Genomic DNA, 19,552 nt, shown 5'->3' with positions numbered 1-19,552 from the left:
GATATCCAGTAGAGCAAGTATAGAAACTAGCTCCCTGTCTGAGACTATTAGAAGATCATTGGTTACTTTCACTAGTGCTGTTTCTGTACAATGATGCATTGTAAATCCGGACATAAATTTTTTAAACAAACCATTTCTGTGCAGATGGGAACACAACTGGCAGCAACAGCCTTTTCAAGAATTTTATAAATAATGGGCAGGTTGGACATACGTCTATAATTGACTAAAATACCTGGATCAAGAGTAGACTTTTTGAGTAGGGTGTGGTACATAGCTTGTGATAAAGAGAGGGGATCTATCAGACATGTTGCTGGTTTAGAACAATTTACTATCGATGTGAGCTCTGACAAATTTACAGCAGAGAAGTCTGGTCCCATAGACGCTTCCAGAGTTGCTGCACCTGAAGACCTATTCTTTTTTTTTTTTTCTAATCGTCAAAACTTTAGTTGTAAAGAAGCTCATGAAGTCATCACTGCTGAGAGCTGTGACTCTTTGTCAGTCTGACTACAGTGCTGAAAAGAAACCTGAGATTGTTCTTGTTTTTATTGCTCTACGAAGAGCTTTTTATTTGTAACATCTTTCTACACTAAGTGATATCCTTAAGAATTTGTGGAACACCACTGCTTTTCCCGCCTTCAAGAAGCCTGCTTTATGATGTGAAATTGTAAATTATACCATGGAGTTACTGTTCTATGGTTCATTGCTTTCTTTTTGAGAGAAGTAGCAGTTTCAAGTGATATTCGCAGTAAGCCTGCAGTCCTATCAACAACATTATCCACCTGTGTGGGACTAATATTACAGTGGCTGCTGTCCATTGTTCTGGCACATGGTTTTGAAGTAAATAGTAAAGGAATAATTTCTGTAAATTTAGCTTCTGCATTAAGAGATAAAGGTCTACTATAATGGAACTTTTTGGTAAACATTACGTTATCTATCACTGTAAATTCATTGTTTATTTTATTTTTTTAATTGTAAGATAAAAGAGGGTTCTGCAGCAAAACAGTTGTTCAGTTTCTATGCCATATGTCAAAACAAGATTGAGAGCATGATTAAAACAGGGAGTTGGTTAATTTCATCTTGAGAAAAAACACCTGAATCTAACAACAAACTAAATGCAGAGTTGAGGCTGTCATTTTCATCATCTACATGGATATTAAAGTCACCCACTATAATGACTTTGACTTCACTGAGTGCTAAATCAGCTAAAAACTCTGAGAATTTAGATTAAAACTCAGAGTAAGGGCAGCTGGGCGATATGCAACAGCTTACAGAATTGGTTTTTGTGTTTTTCATTTTGAGTGTGACAGACTAACAGCAAGACTGGGTTACAACTAAGGCCACATTTACATGTAGCTGGGTATTTACAAAAAAAGAGCTACGTATTCAAAAATAACATTGTTTACACCAGACCGTTTTCAAAAAAGAATCTTTGTTTACATAAACACGTCTTTAAGAGCTGCTATGAGCATGCCAAACCTATAGGGGCAGTGTAACAAGAAGCATAAAGCCAATCAGAATCCTAAAAAAAAAACACAGCAAGGAATGGCACAAATTACTTTCTGTTACTTCAATGGCAGAGGGTCGTTTGTTTGGACCGACAGAGAAGCTCCTCCATAATAGAACATTTCTGAACGTGAATGCAAACAGGCCAAAAGCATTTGCTCAAAGGTAAAAACAAGCACTGCTTCAACAGCATCCATTTCTATCACAGTTGCCAAACTGTAAACACGGGTCACACACATATCAAATCAAGTTTAATGTAATTTTGCTGTACATGCAACAGTAGTACAAACAAGATGAGAGAGCATTTCTTCAGGATCCAAAAACTAAAGCAATTAAATAAAGAAGTGTTTGCATATCTGACAGTTGTTGAATGAAGCTGTTGAAGCTGTTGATCAGTGTGGAGGTTCATTCCTTCAGTGCTCCAGAAACGTTTGCCTGACGGCAGCAGTTCAAACAGTTCCAACAGAGTTCCTGACAATGTTCAGTGTCCTGCTCCTGCAGCGGCTCTGGAAAAGTTCAGAGCTAGCTGCCTGTCTGTCCCCCGGAACGATGTCATCCCCTCCAGCTGTATGGCCGTCTGGGAAGTTGTCATGGACCCATGTTTCTGTTAAAGCAAACATACAGCAGTCGGCGTAGTCTCCGATAGGGCTCCTTGTTGGTGTAGTATGCCCAAATCACAACCGAGTACCCCAATTTTAGCAACATTCATTGCCCTGATGTTCAGCAAAGTCTCACGGCTGTAAGTTTTGTGGAATGAACATCTGGGATAGACAAGACACTCAACACTTTAATTCTCGCTGTCTCCTGAAGAGGCCGCTGCGTCCATGCGTGCTGCCATCTCTATGGAAACTCTATGGAAATATGACTCTAATGACACTTTTGTCACATACTGTGACATCAAACCCCATCTCCTTCTGTCTACATGCAAACATAAATATGGAATTTTTTCAAATCTCCACTTTGGCCTTAGTTTTCAGAAATGATTGTTTTTGGTGACTCGTGGCTTCGTTTATGTGTAAACCAAAGGCCCAAACACATGAAATATTATCATTTTTGCTATGTGTAAACAGGGCCTAAGTTTTGGTCTTTGGTTGAACAATGATTTTGAGTGTAAGATTGTTGCCACTCCTCCCCCTCTACCTGTACTTCTAGGAATATGAATATTTATATGACTGGTGGAGACTGGTTCACTGAGACTGACATAGTCTTCATGTTGTTCAGGTTTCAGTGACACATAGCAAGTCAAAATAATGATCAATTATCAGATTTTTAACTAACAGTGCTCCTGCAGGAGATTGTATGTCAGAATGACCAGAAAAGTAAGCTCGCTTGCACACTGCAAAATGAGGCTGGATGTATTCTTCATTTCAATCCAGAAAAAAAAAAACTGAGGTTGTTATAGTTGGCCCTAAACGCCTCAGAAACACACCATCTAACCAGATAGTTACTCTGAATGGGATTGCCTTAGCCTCTAGTTCTACTGTAAGGAACCTTGAAGATCTTTTTAAACAGGATATGTTGTTCAGCACACATCTAAAGCAAGTTTGTAGGACAACATTGTTTAATTTGCGTAATATCATAAAAGTTAGGAACAGCCCGTCTCAGAGTGATGCTGCAAAACTAGTCCATGCATTTATAACTTCTAGGCTGGACTGCTGTAATTCCTTATTATCAGGTTGTCCCAGTTATTCTCAGAAAAACATCCAGCTGATCCAAAATGCTGCAGCCAGAGTTCTGACACCAACCAATAAGAAAGATGATATTTCTTCCGTATTAGCTTCACTTCGCTGCTTCACTGTGTTTCCATCAAGGTCCTGTGCAAGTTTTGATTGTTGCGTTCTCTGCTCAAAATTCATACGGTCTTCACCTTACTATGTTAAGCGCAATGAGATGACATATGTTGTGAAATGCATTATATCTATAAAATGTATTTAAATTGAATATAGTATGGGGCCTCTCTATGGAATTATATTTGTGCCACAATCCTGAGCACGTAAAGGGAAATTTTGAGCGCAGAAAACAATCTTGAGCAAATAAAAACTTAAAATGAGCAAATGAAAATCTATTCTGTGCTCAAAACTATCACTGCTGTGTTTGCAACTATCCACAAACATGCACAGTTTTGTCATTTACGCTCTCACAGATCTCCATTCTGTGCACTCAACTACATATTCACGCTTGCTCACGATGTCGTTCTCGCTCACGCACAACACTGATGATCTGTTCAAGCTCAACTCTGCGTGCATGTTCGCTCAACTCGATTGTGCCACAAAGCCACAGCCTTGCACAGGGTGACTGATGCTATCCAATCAGGATTTTTTTCTGTGCTCAAAATTTCCCTTTATGTGCTCAGGATTGTGGCACAAATATAATTCCATACCTCGCAGCTACAAGGTCCCTGGTTCGCGTCCCGGTGAGGACACACGGGATTTTTGCATCTTTGCGTGTTCTCCAGCTTCCTCCCACACAGTCCAAAAGGGGGTTAATGAGGTTAATTGGTGATTGTAAATTGTCCATAGGTGTGAATGTGAGTGTGCTTGGTTGTCTGTCTCTAAGTGTAGCCCTGCGATAGACTGGTGACCTGTCCAAGGTGTCCCCTGTCTTTGCCCTGAGTCGGCTGGGATAAGCTCCAGCTCCCCTGCGACCCCAGTGAGGATTAAGCGATGTATAGATAATGGATGGATGGATGGATGGATGAATGTAGTGTGATAGCTTGGTATTTCTTGCCATACTGCGTTTGATATACTATGTATTGGGACGTACTAAACTTTTTCTATTGAACTTTCTATAGAATGGTGGTGAGGATATTGGAACACTCTTCCCTCCTTACACAGCTGGACACAAAACATCTCCAACCATATCAGCCACAACATCTCCCAATCTTTTAAACTCTGTTAAGGTGTTAATTACTTCTGACTCCGCTTTTGATGCTTTTGAGTCTAAATCATTATGTGCAAGATAACTTAATAACTTGTCAGTGAAGGAGTGCAATTAGTGAGCTTGGAGCTAGTGTTTGTGCCAAAATAATCTGTTTTTTATAGTGTGTTGTGTTTAAGTTTATATAACTCACCAGTACATTTTCCGTTTTAGTTCAGATAATATATGGCTGTGCAGAAATGGAACTGATCCTGCGTATCATTAAATACAATTCAGAGTTAATTAGTTGCTGAAGCAGGCAGGTAGAGTGGAGTTTAACTGAAGCCAGTTACATCAACACAAAGTTTAGCATGCGCACATAAGAAAAAAAAAACAAAAAAGCAGCAGCTGCAGCATCTCTGGTTCTATCTGTGCCTGCATATCAAGTTGTGGGTCACCTACATTTTGAAAGCACTCAGAGTCAGTACACAATTGTTGCAGTTGCCGGAAAATACATATACATGGTAAAAATATGCTCTATGTTACTGGAAGCGCAAGTAAAATGTGAGCTGTTTTGCCAGTCTCATAGAGTTAATAGCATAACTGTAGAGTCTTGTTGAACACCTTAGGCAAATCCAAGCCAGCTGTTTCCCCCCTACCTCCTAAAACCATGACTTTAGCTCTGCCCTTTACATACAGAGATGTGATTGATATTAATCTTTTCATCTCAGGAAAATAAAGTGAATCAGCATATTCCATATATATATATACATATCCTAAAGCAATAACACTGGTTTGTCAATGTTGCAGCATGCTCCCATGCTTTAGCAAAAAAAAATTGAAAAAAAAAGAAAGATGAACATAATTTAATTTCATATTCAATTGTATGCAATTCAATATATATATACATATATATATAGTACCAAGCATATATATATATATAGTACCCAGCATATCTAAATATGCTGGGTACTTGGTATACTTGGTTCAGCCCTGGGGGTTACAGGAAGTTGTCGCTGCCATGTTTAGCTGCTTTGTTGTAGATTCCTTGTAGGTTTCCTGCAGATTTTAGCATAAGTGTTGCAATGGAACCGAGCTGGAGTACGTTTTTATTCCAAGTAAGTGGCACTATACAACGGTAGTCTTAGAAACTGCTGAAGCGTTTTTAAAATAGTGTAAATATTGTTACTCAAATATAATGTAGCACTTTATCAAACGAATCAGAGTTGGCCAAGCAAAACAAAGGTGTTAGCAATAGCTTGCTAGGTAGCTTCGCTGTCTGGGTTCCTGTAGCAAACTGCTAACCTGCTTTATCGAACCCGAGACCGCCGGCTCTGTCGGGTCTACAGATCTACAGAGACTTCACAGAGCCACTATCTTGGTGTCGGTTAAATAATCTTAAGTCTGTATTACATCACAGTGAAGGGTTTGTGTCAGTTGGCACGATAAGTGGCAGTGAAGCTAATTTTTGGCTCCATCGTTGTTGCTGCGCGCGCGCTAGCAAATTAGCTAGTAAGTCGAGCTTTTGCTGTTACATATAGGTATGCTATGGCAAGCTAATTGGCTAACAGGTTAGCTAACTAGTTACTTTTCTCGTCCGCGCCACAGCAATCATCGCTGCAGTGCAGATAACAGTAACAGGTAAGCAGTGCTTTACTGCGAGTACTAAACTCAACACTGTGGGTGAAGCAAAGGAGCTGCAGAGATTTTAAACCCTTTAACTGCCCGTTATCGACAAGTTTGCTAACGCTAACACTGTAAATAGGACGGTACCTAGCACGCGGACAGAAGCGATTAAACCACACTAATGCTACAAACTTTCCTCTTTTACCACAAATTTGTAGCTGCAGGTCGCAAACAAGAGTGGTAATGATGTAAAACTTCATTTATCGTGGACCTGACACTTCGTTACGCTAGCCTCAATGTAAATTGAAAACTAAGTGTGATCTTTTGTTTTGCAAAGCACAGTATAGCATAGCATAGTTTTCAAAATCACTGGAAGCCACCATCAGTTTGACTGCATACTTTAAACAAACGTTAAGTGAAATGTTACAGATATGCTCCCGCATTGCAATGTGTATGCAAAAGCTGTGTGAAGTGTTTTAAGAATATAAAGAGGTGGTGAAGTGTTGATTTACTAAACTATGTGCAGAGTCAAACGACTTCCAAGTATTTCAAAATTTGGCAACGTGAAGTACATCTTACTTTATTGACCATTTGCTTTAATAACGTTTTGGTAGAATTGCTGCTTTTGCCATACACTAGCTGGTTGTGTGACTTAAGTTTATACAAACTGTCTAGTTGCATATTGACAATGGAGTATAACTTGTTAAATTTAAGGCTTTTGAGCAGTCCACATGTGTCTCCTATTCTGTCACAAACTGGGAAATTTGTTTCCAATATAACTAGTTAATTCATGTATTGCATAGTACTGTACAAATTTAACACATTTTTCCAGTACTGAATGCAAAATTGTATGAAAGTGATTGAATTTCCCTTGAAAATGTAGTAGTAAGAATACTACTTCCTGATGTGTAAGAAATTAAATAGATGATATTTATGGATTTACTTTAATTGGAAGCATTAATATTAACATGGAGTATGTCATCTCAATATTAGTATGTTGGTAGGTTATGTCAGGTCCTTTGGATGTACAATGTTGTGTATTGTTCTTGATAAATCAACTTCTTTAAAATCTTGTAAGATCCAGAATACTGCAATCCTCATTGTGCTTTCATTACACCTCTGTGTAAAGTATAACTGCGCCATACCCAGAAATTTAACTTCACGTTGTGGTAATGCAAGCTGCAACAACTGTGATTGGTCCACTGTGTAGCAGTATGCCATGTGAATATGGTATATTGATTTGTGCAAAAATAATGCTTAAGTGGAGCAATATGTAATAGGCTGTAACAGGATCTGGCTTACTCATAATGCAAATGTAAGTGAGTATCGTGCCAGTGTGGCTAGATGTAATTTTCCAGGATTCTGCATCATAATTAATATTCTTGAATTTATCTACCTACTTGTACAAAACATACCACCTAGAAAAACTTCAGTGGTGGCTTAACAGGGCGGAATGTAAAGCTGTGTGATTAGGGTAGTGCTCTTTAGAAGACGTAAGTTACTTCTTCCCTGAAGTTGATTCATACACAGTCTTTAGCCGGACCTTGGTTTCAGATATGACTCAGGTTTTAGTAGTTTTTTTTGTACTGATTGATTTATTTATTACAACTAGTGAAATAACTTGGTCATCTAAGCCTGATTACATCAAGGAGCAACATTTTTTTGTCAGGTGGAAAGATTTTGAAAAGTAAATAAATAATGTTAAAAAAAATATTCTTTGATATATATATATATATATACATTTGAACTGTATCATTATTTTGTAACTTTCTTGATTGATTACTCTTAAATATTTGTGGTTTGACATTGTAATTCTATTACTTGTATCATTTTCAGTGTTGTTTTTTTTTTGGGGGGGGGGGGTTTCACTGACTTGTTTGCCAGTTGTTTGTACTTACTTAGCCATGGGTGTTTCTCGTTCCTTCAGTTGTTCATGTTGTTGTCTATTATGAAGCAAGAACATGATAGAATATAATAATACAGAAAGTGAAAGTATATTTTTAACTAAAATTGAAGTTCTGTTAATTCTGACTGATAATTTCTTGAAGCTTCGGTTGCCAGGGTATTTGTCATACTTGTGTGGCAAGGCTCACCATGTGTGTAGGCTGCTACTTTGCTCCACTGTTAAAAAGGTACAGCTGTCAGTGGTTAGTATTTGTGACAGCTTGGTTTAATGTCAGACTCTGCCAGAATACCTGGAGCTGGTGTGTAGAAAAGTAGACTTAGACTATTAGACTTATTATTTCAGGTCCACTTCATGTGATAATGTATTTAATGAGGCAGCAGTCTAACAAGACAGTATAACAGTGTAATTCAGTGACTGTTTTGTAGACAGAACATTCTGTTTGTCTCTGCTGTGGTGAATTCAGAGCCACCAGAAATGCAGTAACTTGGTTAGTTTTATTTGTGTTTGTTAATTATCAAGCCCCAACTCTTTCCCTAATTAGAAGTGTCTTACAGGGGACTTTATCTTTACTGCAGATATGTATCAAAATCATCAAAAAACTGCTTATCCTGTTTTTGGGTTTTTGAAAATGAGCGGGCACAGTTGGCTGTCTGAGACTTCCATATGCTAAGAAAAATGCTAATTGCAGTAATGATTCTAGCCTGAGAACTGCCACAGTGTGGCAGATATAAAAGCGAGTCGACAACCTGTGACGGCCCCCCATCTTTTTTCACCACATTAAAACACATAGTCTGCGCCCCCTATCCCTCCCCTCCTCCTCCTCCTCTCCAAAACCAAAGACCATCAGTGGTTGGATTCATGTTGTTCATAGAAGAACACAGTTTGAATAAAGCAGCACTGGGAATCCTGGCCCCCTCAACCCCTTCCCCCCTCTTGACTGACCGGGTTGGGATGCTTGGCTGAACCTGAAAAGCCATGGGTCAGGTCTTTAACCCTGCCCAGTAGTGAGTACAGAAAAGAACAAGGCTGTCTCAATCACCACATCGCTAGGCTGACCTGTTGCAAAGTTTCTGGTTACAATGTGAATCTCTGCATTCTCTGTGGCTGATATATTCCCCCACTCCCTCCCTCTCTCTGTTCATCCTATTCCACTGGGTATCAGCCATGACCAATTGGACAATGCCTGCCAGCAGCTGCAGACTTAAGATGTCTTCTGTACATTTTTTTTTAAACTGGTGTTGTCTACATTCTGTTCCAATCATTTCTTTTGTTATTTCAGCTACAAATTTTTATTTGTTTATTTTAGAGAATTTTTATATATATATTTGAGAATTGCTGAGGTGGTTTATGTTAAGATCAAGCTGTAAAATTAGGGAAATGCAATTTAAAACTTGGTTTTGAGGTCAGAGTGCAGTATTACATATTTTTATATTTCTGTTGTCAGTGTGACAAGTATGAATTAGATAGTGACTGATATGCAGCCCACTGAAAGTAAATCTAAACCAGCAGTCCCTTCACAGACATTTTCAAGTTTGTGAAATGTTATTTTTATTAACAAGAATTTCATCTGACAAAATCAGCATACATAAAGTTTAAAGCCAAAGCTCAACCATAATTCCATGTCTACATGTATATACATATCTTTTAAAAAAAAAAAAAACTTACTTGGGACAATATCGTCTATACAGGAAGAAGATTTTCCTTTAGATATTTTGACCAGTGCTGAATTGCTGAGTGAGGCAGTGTTACTAATGGAGGTGGGTAGGTATTGTGAGTCAGATGCAATTTGAGATGGACTGGCCTTTATTTTTCCAATTAAATAAGCAGCAAGTTTCTCTGCCATGTCGTCATCAGGTATAAGATCTGTACAATGGTAGACCATTTAGAACAGTATTTAATTCAGTGAATGAAGCATTTGGGTTCTGACTTTTTTTTTTTTACATATTGTGCCTGAAAAACGTCATTTACTTTCATCATTCACTGCTTTCTGGTAGCTTTCCATGCATTTCTTAAAAGTATTTCGGGTAGTTGTGCTCCTCGTTTGTTTCTGTTTTCGTTGTAGTTTTCAACATTTTTGTTTCAAATGATCATTTGGTGAGGGGAGAGAATTGGACCTGCATTTTCTGAGTTCAAGTGGGGCAATACAGTCAAGAATGGAGAAATAGTTACAGTTTGTGAAGTTAATCGTTCATCTGGATTCTGGGGAGATGTACCAAGAAAAGTTCACCTGGAAAAGCTTCGCTGAATTCGGCTGTAGAGGCAGCAGTGAAAGTGTCAGACCATGTGATGGGGTGAAGTTTTAAAGCAGCAGAGGGAAGTGGTGCTTTGCAAATAACAGCTTGTGGTCTAACACATGGATACCAACTAACGAAAGGTTGTCTGGTTTAAAGCCAAAAGAACCGCATAGAGAATATAACCTTTGGAATAACTAGCTGCTGTAACAATCTGAAAGAGGTCAGATGACACATCTAGATTGAGAAGCTTACAAGATATGGGGCTGACCAACTGACATGAAAGTTAAAACCTTCCAGACAAACACATGAATCCATTTTTCATACCCACTTTATCCTGTGCAGGGTAGCGGAGGGCTGGAGCCTATCCCAGCTGACATAAAATGTATTAATAGTTTCAGCCGCCTAATATTCGTGAAACATACAATGGTTCTAAATGATCTGATTGAGAGGAAGCATGTATGTTAAAAATGGTTGAAGAATGGTTGAAATTGAAGAACATCACAATTTAATTAGGCAATCAAGGAACAGGCATTTGCCATGGCAACAGAGAAAGTTTTTTTTCCAGAGGTATAAAGTTAGTACACTGCTCAAAAAAAATTAAGGGAACACTAAATTAACACATCCGAGATCTCAATGAATGAAATATTCCAGTTGAAAATCTTTATTCATTACGTAGTGGAATGTGTTGAGAAAAAAATAACATAATAATGCTAAATGTAAATCAAAATTATTATCCCATGGAAGTCTGGATTTGGAATCATACTCAATATAAAAGTGGAAAACTACACTTGTCATTAATTGGGCCAAATATCCGGAGAACAGAAATTGCCATTCCGACCAGCCCTACAGCTCGCATTGATGTGCCATCCTGGATGAGCTGCACTACCTGAGCTACTTCTGTGGGTTGTAGACACCACCTCGTTCTACCTCTAGGGGTGAGAGCACTGACAACATGCAAACGTGACCAAAACACCAGCCAGAAAGGATGACAACAGAGTCATGGTCTGTGGTCACCACAACTCCTTTATAGGAGTTGTCTTGCTAGTTGCCTCTCATTTCCACCTGTTGTCTGTTCCATTTGCACAACAGCAGGTGAAATTGATTTACACTCAGTGTTGCTTCCTAACTGGACAGGTTGATTTCACAGAAGTTTGATTGACTTGGAGTTACATTGTGTTGTTTAGGTGCTCCCTTTATTTTTTTTGAGCAGTATAGTAATAGAGTAATTGATATCCCTTAACATATAATAAATGTTTGGACTATGATTAATTAGATGCTCTTTGTATTTGGATTAATATTACAATTGTCATGGCATACAATCACTTCAGGAACGCAGGTCAGTGAAGCCATTTCACATGGTATCTATGTTTCAGCAAGCTAGAGGAAAAGCCAGCTCATTGTAACAGGTGCTAGTGAGCATGCTGTTGGCTAACGTAAACCTTTTGTAACAGGCAAACACTCAATGGGGATTTCCTTGGCTTTCGCTATGTCCTATGTGCTACCCTTTAATGCATCAACATTCACTCCTTTGACCTATAATGTTATAACGGTTGACATTGACATCATTATGAACATGTGATAACCTATGATGCAGTGTTTGCCAGACGTACAGGTATTGATTGGCTGGGTTTGTTTTTATCTGTAAAGGGCACATTTTCGTTTTGAAGACAATGAAAGATGTATGTGCACCTGCTCTCATCTACTTAAAAGAAGGCAGGGCTGAAACACAGCAATTTATAAATACCCATTGAACACAGAACACAGTAATTTGTAAAAACGCAACATCTTCTACCACTCTCCCCACAGTCAATTTAAATTCTTCTCCTTATACCCAAGACCAATATGCTTTACACTTCACACAACCACACAAACTGGGCACATTACGTTAATAGCAAATTGCTTTGAGCAAGCTGAAAGCCAACAGGCATTAAAGAGGTATAATCCGTAAGTTAATAGCCTGCAGCTACAGATATATAAAAATATATATACCTGATTTAAATTTGGCCACCCCTTTGAAGTGGTTATCTTTTGCAATGATACACCAGTCCCAGTGCTCCTACTGCAATGGGAAAACGCCCTGGAAATCCCATTGTGTAAGTGTAGCAAGCAGTGTAGGCGAAGTGTGCAGAATCTCCTCTATTGTGTCAAAATGCTGACCCATACACTTGAACTTCATTTTGAGTAAGAGGTCACAGAGAACCAAATCTGACAAGTTGGTCAGGTGAAAAGAGACAGTTGTCTCTTAGTGTTGTCAAAAAGCTTGAGCAATTTTAACATGTTGTGAGGCATGCATTGCAGAGTTCTAGACTAACTTTTTTTTTTTTTTTTTTTTTACTGGTAGCACAGGTACGAGCAACTATGAAAGCTGGCTGCACTTGTGCTACCTGGGCACAGGCCGGAAATGTATCGATAGACAGTATAATTTACCTCTGTTCTCTCAACGCCTCTCTGTGCAGTCTGAGGTAGATGCTGCTAGGTGGCTGCAGTGCTCTCAGACAGGTGTATGAGCAAAAATCACTTTGAAAAGAGTAAAATAAGGTGTTCTAAAGTCAGATTTGTGTAAGATGAAACGGAGTTGTTTTTATCTATATGCTCTCATTTCTTTTTTGCTCAGCAGAGTGCGTTTTTAAATTTAAATACCACAGTTTGTCATGTTCATGTGATAGCGGGAGGCCAAATCATGATTGTAAAAGGTAAATGGTCTGCCCATATATAGCGCCTTTCTACCTTGTTGGTATTGAAAGCGCTTTACAATGTGTTTTTCATTCACCCATTTACACACATTTATACACCAGTGGCAACAGAGCTTCATTGCAAGGGTGCTGACCTGCCATTGGAAGCAACTTTGGGTTCAGAGTCTTGCAACCTTACAATCAGTGGACAACCCACTTAACCACCTGAGCCACAGCCGCCCAGTGTTCACAATTGTGACTATTCATTTGAACTTTCCTACAAATGCGTTCGCCATTGTAATTGAATGTATTATTTTCCCTGTTAGTCTGTGTCTCCCTGTCTGCCCCTGCACTCTGATCATCAGGTGTGTCTGAGTTGAACTTCTTCCTCTCTGCCTCCTCTTTCCTCAGTTTTGTTTGTGGAAAGCACAATAGCTAACTAGCTTGTTTTCTTCATCAGGCAGGGGCAGGCTGACAGAACTACGGAAGAAATAAGTTATAAGTATAAGGTTAATGTTACCCACACTGGTTAGAACGCCACCAAACCAGCTTAATGATCACTTACTTGCACATATGCAACCACTTGAAATCTTACTTTGCACACTCTCAAAAAAAAGCCTTGATCAATCGTCTGGAACCCTGTGGTGGCACAATGGCATGCTCCACAGTTAAATTTTTTTCATCGGAATGGTACAGAGGAACTTGGGTGTCTGTCTTGGGTCATAATGAGACCATTTTTTTGAAAGTGTGCAAGTTAAAATTTCAAGTGGTCACATTCTTACAAGTGGAGGATGATCATTAAGCTGTTTTGGTGTCACTCTAACCAGCACAGGTAGCTACGCATTACCCATAGTAGTGAAAAGTAGTACTTCTATTTTTTTCCCTGGCCTTGTCAGTTTGTCCCTGCCTGGTGCTATTTGGCTGTTGTGCATTCTAAAGATAAAGCAGTCTGTAGCTGATTATTTTAAAAACAGAATTGAGGAAAGAGGTGGAGGCCAGTGAAGAGGGAGATGTCCAACTCAGACTCACTTGATGATCAGGGTGCAGGTGAGGGCAGGGAGACACTGGCTGAACCAGTGAAAGGAAAAGTGCAGAACATTTAATGACAATGGCTAACGAAGCAGTAGGGCTGCAAATTAAATGGTTATGAACCACAATAATGATTTTAGCCTCCCACCATGATATGAACATGATCAACTGTAGTACTTTCGTTTAAAAATGTGAAAAACTGAAGCGTCCCGACATGCGCTTCCCCACTCATAAAAAACAGCGCATGTCAATAAAATCACTTGGTTTCTTCATGGGCAGTTCTGACATTACAACACCCCATTTCACTCTTATCACAGTAATTTTGGCTTACACATCTGTCCAAGCACAACGCAGCCTCCTATCAGCATTGACTGGAGCCTGCACTGTGAGGCGTTTAGGGATCATGGGTACATGCAGTGGCTTTCGAAAAGATGTTAAGCAAGTGAGGTGTTTTGCCTACTAAGGTGGGAGAGATGAGCAACTGAGGAAGTTGGTCACACTGGTGCTACTAGTGAAAAAGCTAATCTGATTTTCAGATACATAACAGGGCTCCAGACTAAGTCCAGTCCCTCTTCTCTACCAGCAATGTGGTCTGACTCACCGGATGTAGACTGCAAGTATAAGCCTGTCATTTGCTGTACATTCAACTCAGCTTTGTCCTCTTCTTCCGCTATCTTTGTGTTACTGTTTTCAAAATCCCCTTTACTAAAGGAAACACCAACATCCATCTCCAAGCAGCTACCCACCCCCTGAAAATTTCAAGTTTTGCAGAGGATTAATCAGGCAGCTCTGCTAGTTTTTAATTGGTGAATACCATTTTAATGATAGTGCTGGCCTTCTTGTATGCAGATACTCCACCAAAAGAATTGTACCCATCACTATTTTGCCGGAACACCATTGCTGCATACTTGGCTTACCACTGCCCATAATTTTTGTGATTAGTTTATAGAAATACAAGTAACCAAGTGTTTTTTCCCACTCTGTAGCAGAATGGTCTGCTATACGAGACTGCACAAGTCTCTATACATTTGGGAAGAGGACGGGGGACTTACCTCGGTCAACACTAATGCAGCCAGTTAAATGTTAGAGGCTCCAACTTTTTTTTTTCTTTTTTTTTTTTTTTATCTTTGCAGTCTTGTAGATTCAAGTAATCATTTGAAACAGTGTGCCAAGTTATTCGGATGTTTTGTGTTGTTTAATATAACCTGTACATGGAAGACAATCATTAGATACGGTTTTGCATTAGGTTATATATTGAAAATAAACACAACACAATTTTATGATTGATTACAAATTATTATGATAAGTAAAAGTTGTACTGTAGAAAGTTGTGCAATAAATTGTTGTGAAGATGGTAAAAGTTTTCTAAATATTAGAATTGTATTAGAAGACAAATCTTGTCTGTTTAAAATGATCTAAATTGTCTAGTTCACACTTTTGCTTTTGCTGTATGAATTCGGAAGATGACCATAATTCTTTCTTTACTGGCCACAAGAAGACATTCGCAATTGTTCACTGCAAAAGTATTTGCCATTGCTAATTCCAAGATTTACATTCCCCCGTGTCATGGAGCTGCACATTACACAGTCTGAAGTCAGCCTTTATTGTGTTTGTAAAGGAGCTAAAATGTGTTTAACAGCCTAATAGCTCTGTGTTAAGAAAATTAAGTCTGCATGATATTTTTCATTTGATGGCCTCCTTATGAAGTAATATATATTGATTTGCATGTGTGTGGAGAAAGTAGGGCTTGTTGATTTAGCTAAAATGTTTTGTATGTCAATTTAATTGGGAATTATTGATAACTTTTAAATGGTAGACTCCTACCCTTTACCTCTGTTTGGTAAAGGGTAGGAGATCTATTTTTCATTTAATTTAACCAGTTCAGCCAATTGTCAAAGTACACAAGTTAGGACTGGGTGACATAGGTGAAAATGTGATCAGGAAAGAGTGTTTCGTTTCGATAGTAGCGGTAGTGCAATTGTTTTTGTTCATTTATTTTTTTGAAGTACGAACAGCTGGACTGTTACTCTCCGTGCTTATTGATTGTCAGGCAAAACTTAGCCCTGGCGCTCATTTGATATGGGAATTTTGTACCCATCCCTAACTCCCAACCCTGGTCAGAACAGTTTTCATGCAAAGTTTCCACATAACAGTGTTCTGATTTCAGTCAGACTTTAAAAACATTAGAAATTGCCATACTGGCGAGTTGGCTTTCCTTTCCAACAGCAGTCATTTTGTCACTCTGCTTCTGCTGTTGTATCACACGCCGATAGAGCAATTGAACAACTACATGTTTAGCGATAGGCTATTATCAGGAATATGATCTGCTCTTTAGGTGGCAAGAAGAATTCACGCCTAAGGTTTGTTTATGCTACTGAACTTGCATCTGAAAATACGTTTAAGTGAAACTAGTGAACATTCTATTGAACCTTTTCTTATATCAATCATGGTAATGTCTATCAATAGATGCATATCGTTTTAGTTTTATCTCGAAGGCTCAGGAGAGAGTATCTTTTGAATGTAGTGTTCCTCCTGTCCTGATGACCAGTGTTCGATATTTAAGAACTCACACATGTAACCTTTCCAACTCTGTTGGTCCTTTCTTTAAATTTTGATATGAGGATGTGAATTACCATCATTTTACATGGCACCATTTTTGTCATTGCAGCAGGCCAATGAGGCTCTACATCACCAGCACCAAGTAGCTGGAAACAGCCTATTGCCTTTGCTTAATTCTGGGTCAGAGCCACCTGATCAGAAACCAGTGCTCCCTATCCCCTTGGACCAGAAACCACCAGTCAGTGCTGCAGAACTTCTCAAAGACAATGTCACCAGTGGGACTGTGGGAGGAGGTGGTGGAGGGCCACCAATTGCTGTGGTCAAAAAGGAGCCTAAATCAAAAACACCTTTCATCTGTGGCTACTGCAACAAGGCTTTCCGGGACAGCTACCACTTGCGACGGCATGAGTCTTGTCACACTGGCATTAAGATGGTTTCACGGCCTAAGAAGACACAAACGGCCCCTACCATGGTGCCGCTTATATCTACTGTACCACGTGAAAATAGTGGAAATCCTTCATACATTACTACTGTAGCTGGTATCCTGACTACGGCCACAACGTCAACATCCACAGGCACTAGCATCATGACCCCAATGCAACACCAACAGCAGCAAACCATCCCTAAGAAGCCCCCCAAGCCGGTGAAAAAGAATCATGGCTGTGACATGTGTGGTAAGGCCTTCAGAGATGTATACCACCTTAATCGCCACAAGCTGTCACACTCTGACGAGAAGCCGTTTGAGTGTCCCATCTGCCAGCAGAGGTTCAAGAGGAAGGATCGCATGACATACCATGTCCGCTCCCATGATGGTGGAGTTCATAAGCCTTACATCTGCTCTGTCTGTGGGAAGGGCTTCTCCAGGTATGTTTGTTTTCTCTGAACTTGCACATGGAAACACAGTTGTTACATTACATGGGATATATTAAAGGTTTTGCTGTATCTATTTTTCATATCTTGGTAGCTTCCCAACATTTCACTAGAGTATGCAGTATGTAGCCTACCGAGTGTCAAATATCAGTTGGACCTGGATACATCTTGCTGTGATTACATACTTTTGAATTATTACTTTTGATTAAATTCTTTGAATACAGGTATAGTCCATTAGAAGTGCATAAAAAAGATCATTTGTATGAATAGGTCTTGTTCCTAGTTTGATATTCATTAATGAAGTAATTGTCATTGGCATTCATCAACAGTTTGTACACACCTACTTATTCGTTTTTCATTTTCATTCATTTCTATGAAGACTCAAAACTTCAGAATAACCTACACTGAATTATGTACCCGACCAGAAAAATGTTTTGGTTTTAAAATTCTTTAAAGTAGCCACCTTTTGCTTTGTGAACAGTTTACCACACCCTTAGCGTTCTCCCCACCTGCTTAATGAGGTTCTTTCCTGGGATGCTTTTCTAGCAGATGTGAAGGAGTTGACAAAGGTGCAGAACCTGTGTTGGAAACTTTCCCTTCACAATGCATGACCAGTTTTTCTTCTTGATCAAACAGTCCTTATATGTCACAGAGATGTGTTTTGGTTCATTGTTCTGTTGGAGATTATTGTGCTGTTAACTGATGATTTCTAAGGCTGGTAAATATTCAGTTCTGTTCAGTGACAAATCTTGGTCCTCCTTTTTTGGGGGCAGTCTTCAATAGAGCCAGTTTCATCACAGTGTTGAAGAGTTTATGCAACTGCACATGAAAATTCCAATACCTTTCAAAGTTTTTCAGAACTGACTGATTTTCATGTCTTAAAGTAATGGTGGATCGTTGCTCCTTTTATTTATTTGCTGTATTTGCAGTATACCAACACTACCTCTGCAAAACACAACTGATGGTCTAAACCAGTGGTCCCCAACCCCACCGGGCTGCGGCCAATACCAGGCCGCACAGAAAGAATACGAACATTTTATTGGTTTATTTTTATTTCCAGCGGAGTCTGCAGGGTGTTTTATTTTGGAAAAATGACTATCTCGTCTTCCCGTCACTTCTGTCTGTGCTTGTTTGTCGCACTTGACTCTGTCAGTTTTCATGCCCCGCAGTCAAGCGGAGCTGTCAGTCTAACCGCTGCCGAAATGAATAAAAAAAGCAAACGCCTCTGGAGAGCTTCTTTGGAAAGTGGGAGAGACTAAGACAGACGAAAAAGCAAATACATACTTAAAAAAATAAAAAGTCATTTTATTTGTTTATGCACTTTTTAATAGAAAAAAAACTATTACATTTTGTTATGTGTGCAATGACCAGTCCATAGAAAATTTTCTTGCTTAAAACCAGTCTGTGGTGCAAAAAAGGTTGGGGACTGCTGGTCTAAACCACAGTAAGATGGCAAGAAATTCTACCAGTTAACTTTTGAAAAGGCTCACCGGTTTATTGAAAAGCACTGCAGGCGACTGCCTCATAGGAATGTCAGAGTACATGTAGTCATCCCAAACCCATCGATTTGCTTCAAGATTACACTTCTCTGATTCAGTAGGCATGGCTTAAAGTTTTCTGGCATTTTACTGGAATTCTGATGGGGGATTGGGCCATTTAAATTTCAGAAACAGACAAGTATATATAATCATGAACAAAAATTTAGATACACGTGTAAAGGCCTTGCATATCATAGCAGTGTTGAGTTTTCAATATCTCCTGTAACTCTTAATTTGAGTCAGTGGGGCACATGCGTCTTTATCAACAAAAGAAAACCAACAAAAAAATAATTGAGCATTTTTGGGCTTTTATAAATTTATTAGAGGTCTTCTGGAAATATGTTAAAGTGTACTGTGTCAAAAATATACATACAGCAACTTACATGATCAGTTTTTGTGAAGTAGAAAGCTGTGTTAGACAAATTCTTTTAGTGGCATGGCATCTTAACTTCTTCTGAGTGAGTAGGATTCATTACAGCTGAACCAATTCATATAGGGCCCATTTGATACACTTATCAGACTCAGTTGCAAACAGTGAAGTGGGAAAGTCTAAGGAGCTCAGCAAACATCTGAAAAAGCCAATCATTGACTTGAACATGTCATAAACATCCTTGGAGCCATTTAAAACAGCTACAAATCCCCAAATCAATATAAACTTGTCGGTAAGTATAAAGTGCGTGATACAGTTATGTCACACGATCAGGGAAAAAACACAAGCTAGCACCTGCTGCTTAGAGACAATTAGTCAGGATGGTCAAG

General features: G+C 39.1%; 1 protein-coding gene across 3 annotated transcripts in view; it reads left to right on the top strand.

Moving 5' to 3' along the window:
* The first annotated feature begins 5,393 nt into the window (after window positions 1–5,393).
* LOC103355252 (vascular endothelial zinc finger 1-like) overlaps window positions 5,394–19,552 on the top strand; it is a 29,754-nt gene continuing 15,595 nt past the window's right edge. For all 3 annotated transcript variants that reach the window (XM_008278972.1, XM_008278970.1, XM_008278969.1), the window contains exons 1-2: window positions 5,394–5,477; window positions 16,495–17,249. In XM_008278972.1, coding sequence (XP_008277194.1) covers window positions 5,445–5,477; window positions 16,495–17,249 — 788 coding nt within the window. In that variant the 5' untranslated portion in view covers window positions 5,394–5,444. The remainder of the gene's footprint in view (window positions 5,478–16,494; window positions 17,250–19,552) is intronic.

Source organism: Stegastes partitus, unplaced genomic scaffold (assembly GCF_000690725.1).
Source record: "Stegastes partitus isolate 25-593 unplaced genomic scaffold, Stegastes_partitus-1.0.2 Scaffold140, whole genome shotgun sequence".
Classification (NCBI taxonomy): Eukaryota; Metazoa; Chordata; class Actinopteri; family Pomacentridae; genus Stegastes; species Stegastes partitus.
Note: the sequence above shows the minus strand (reverse complement) of the source record. Positions and strands in the feature narration are given on the sequence as shown.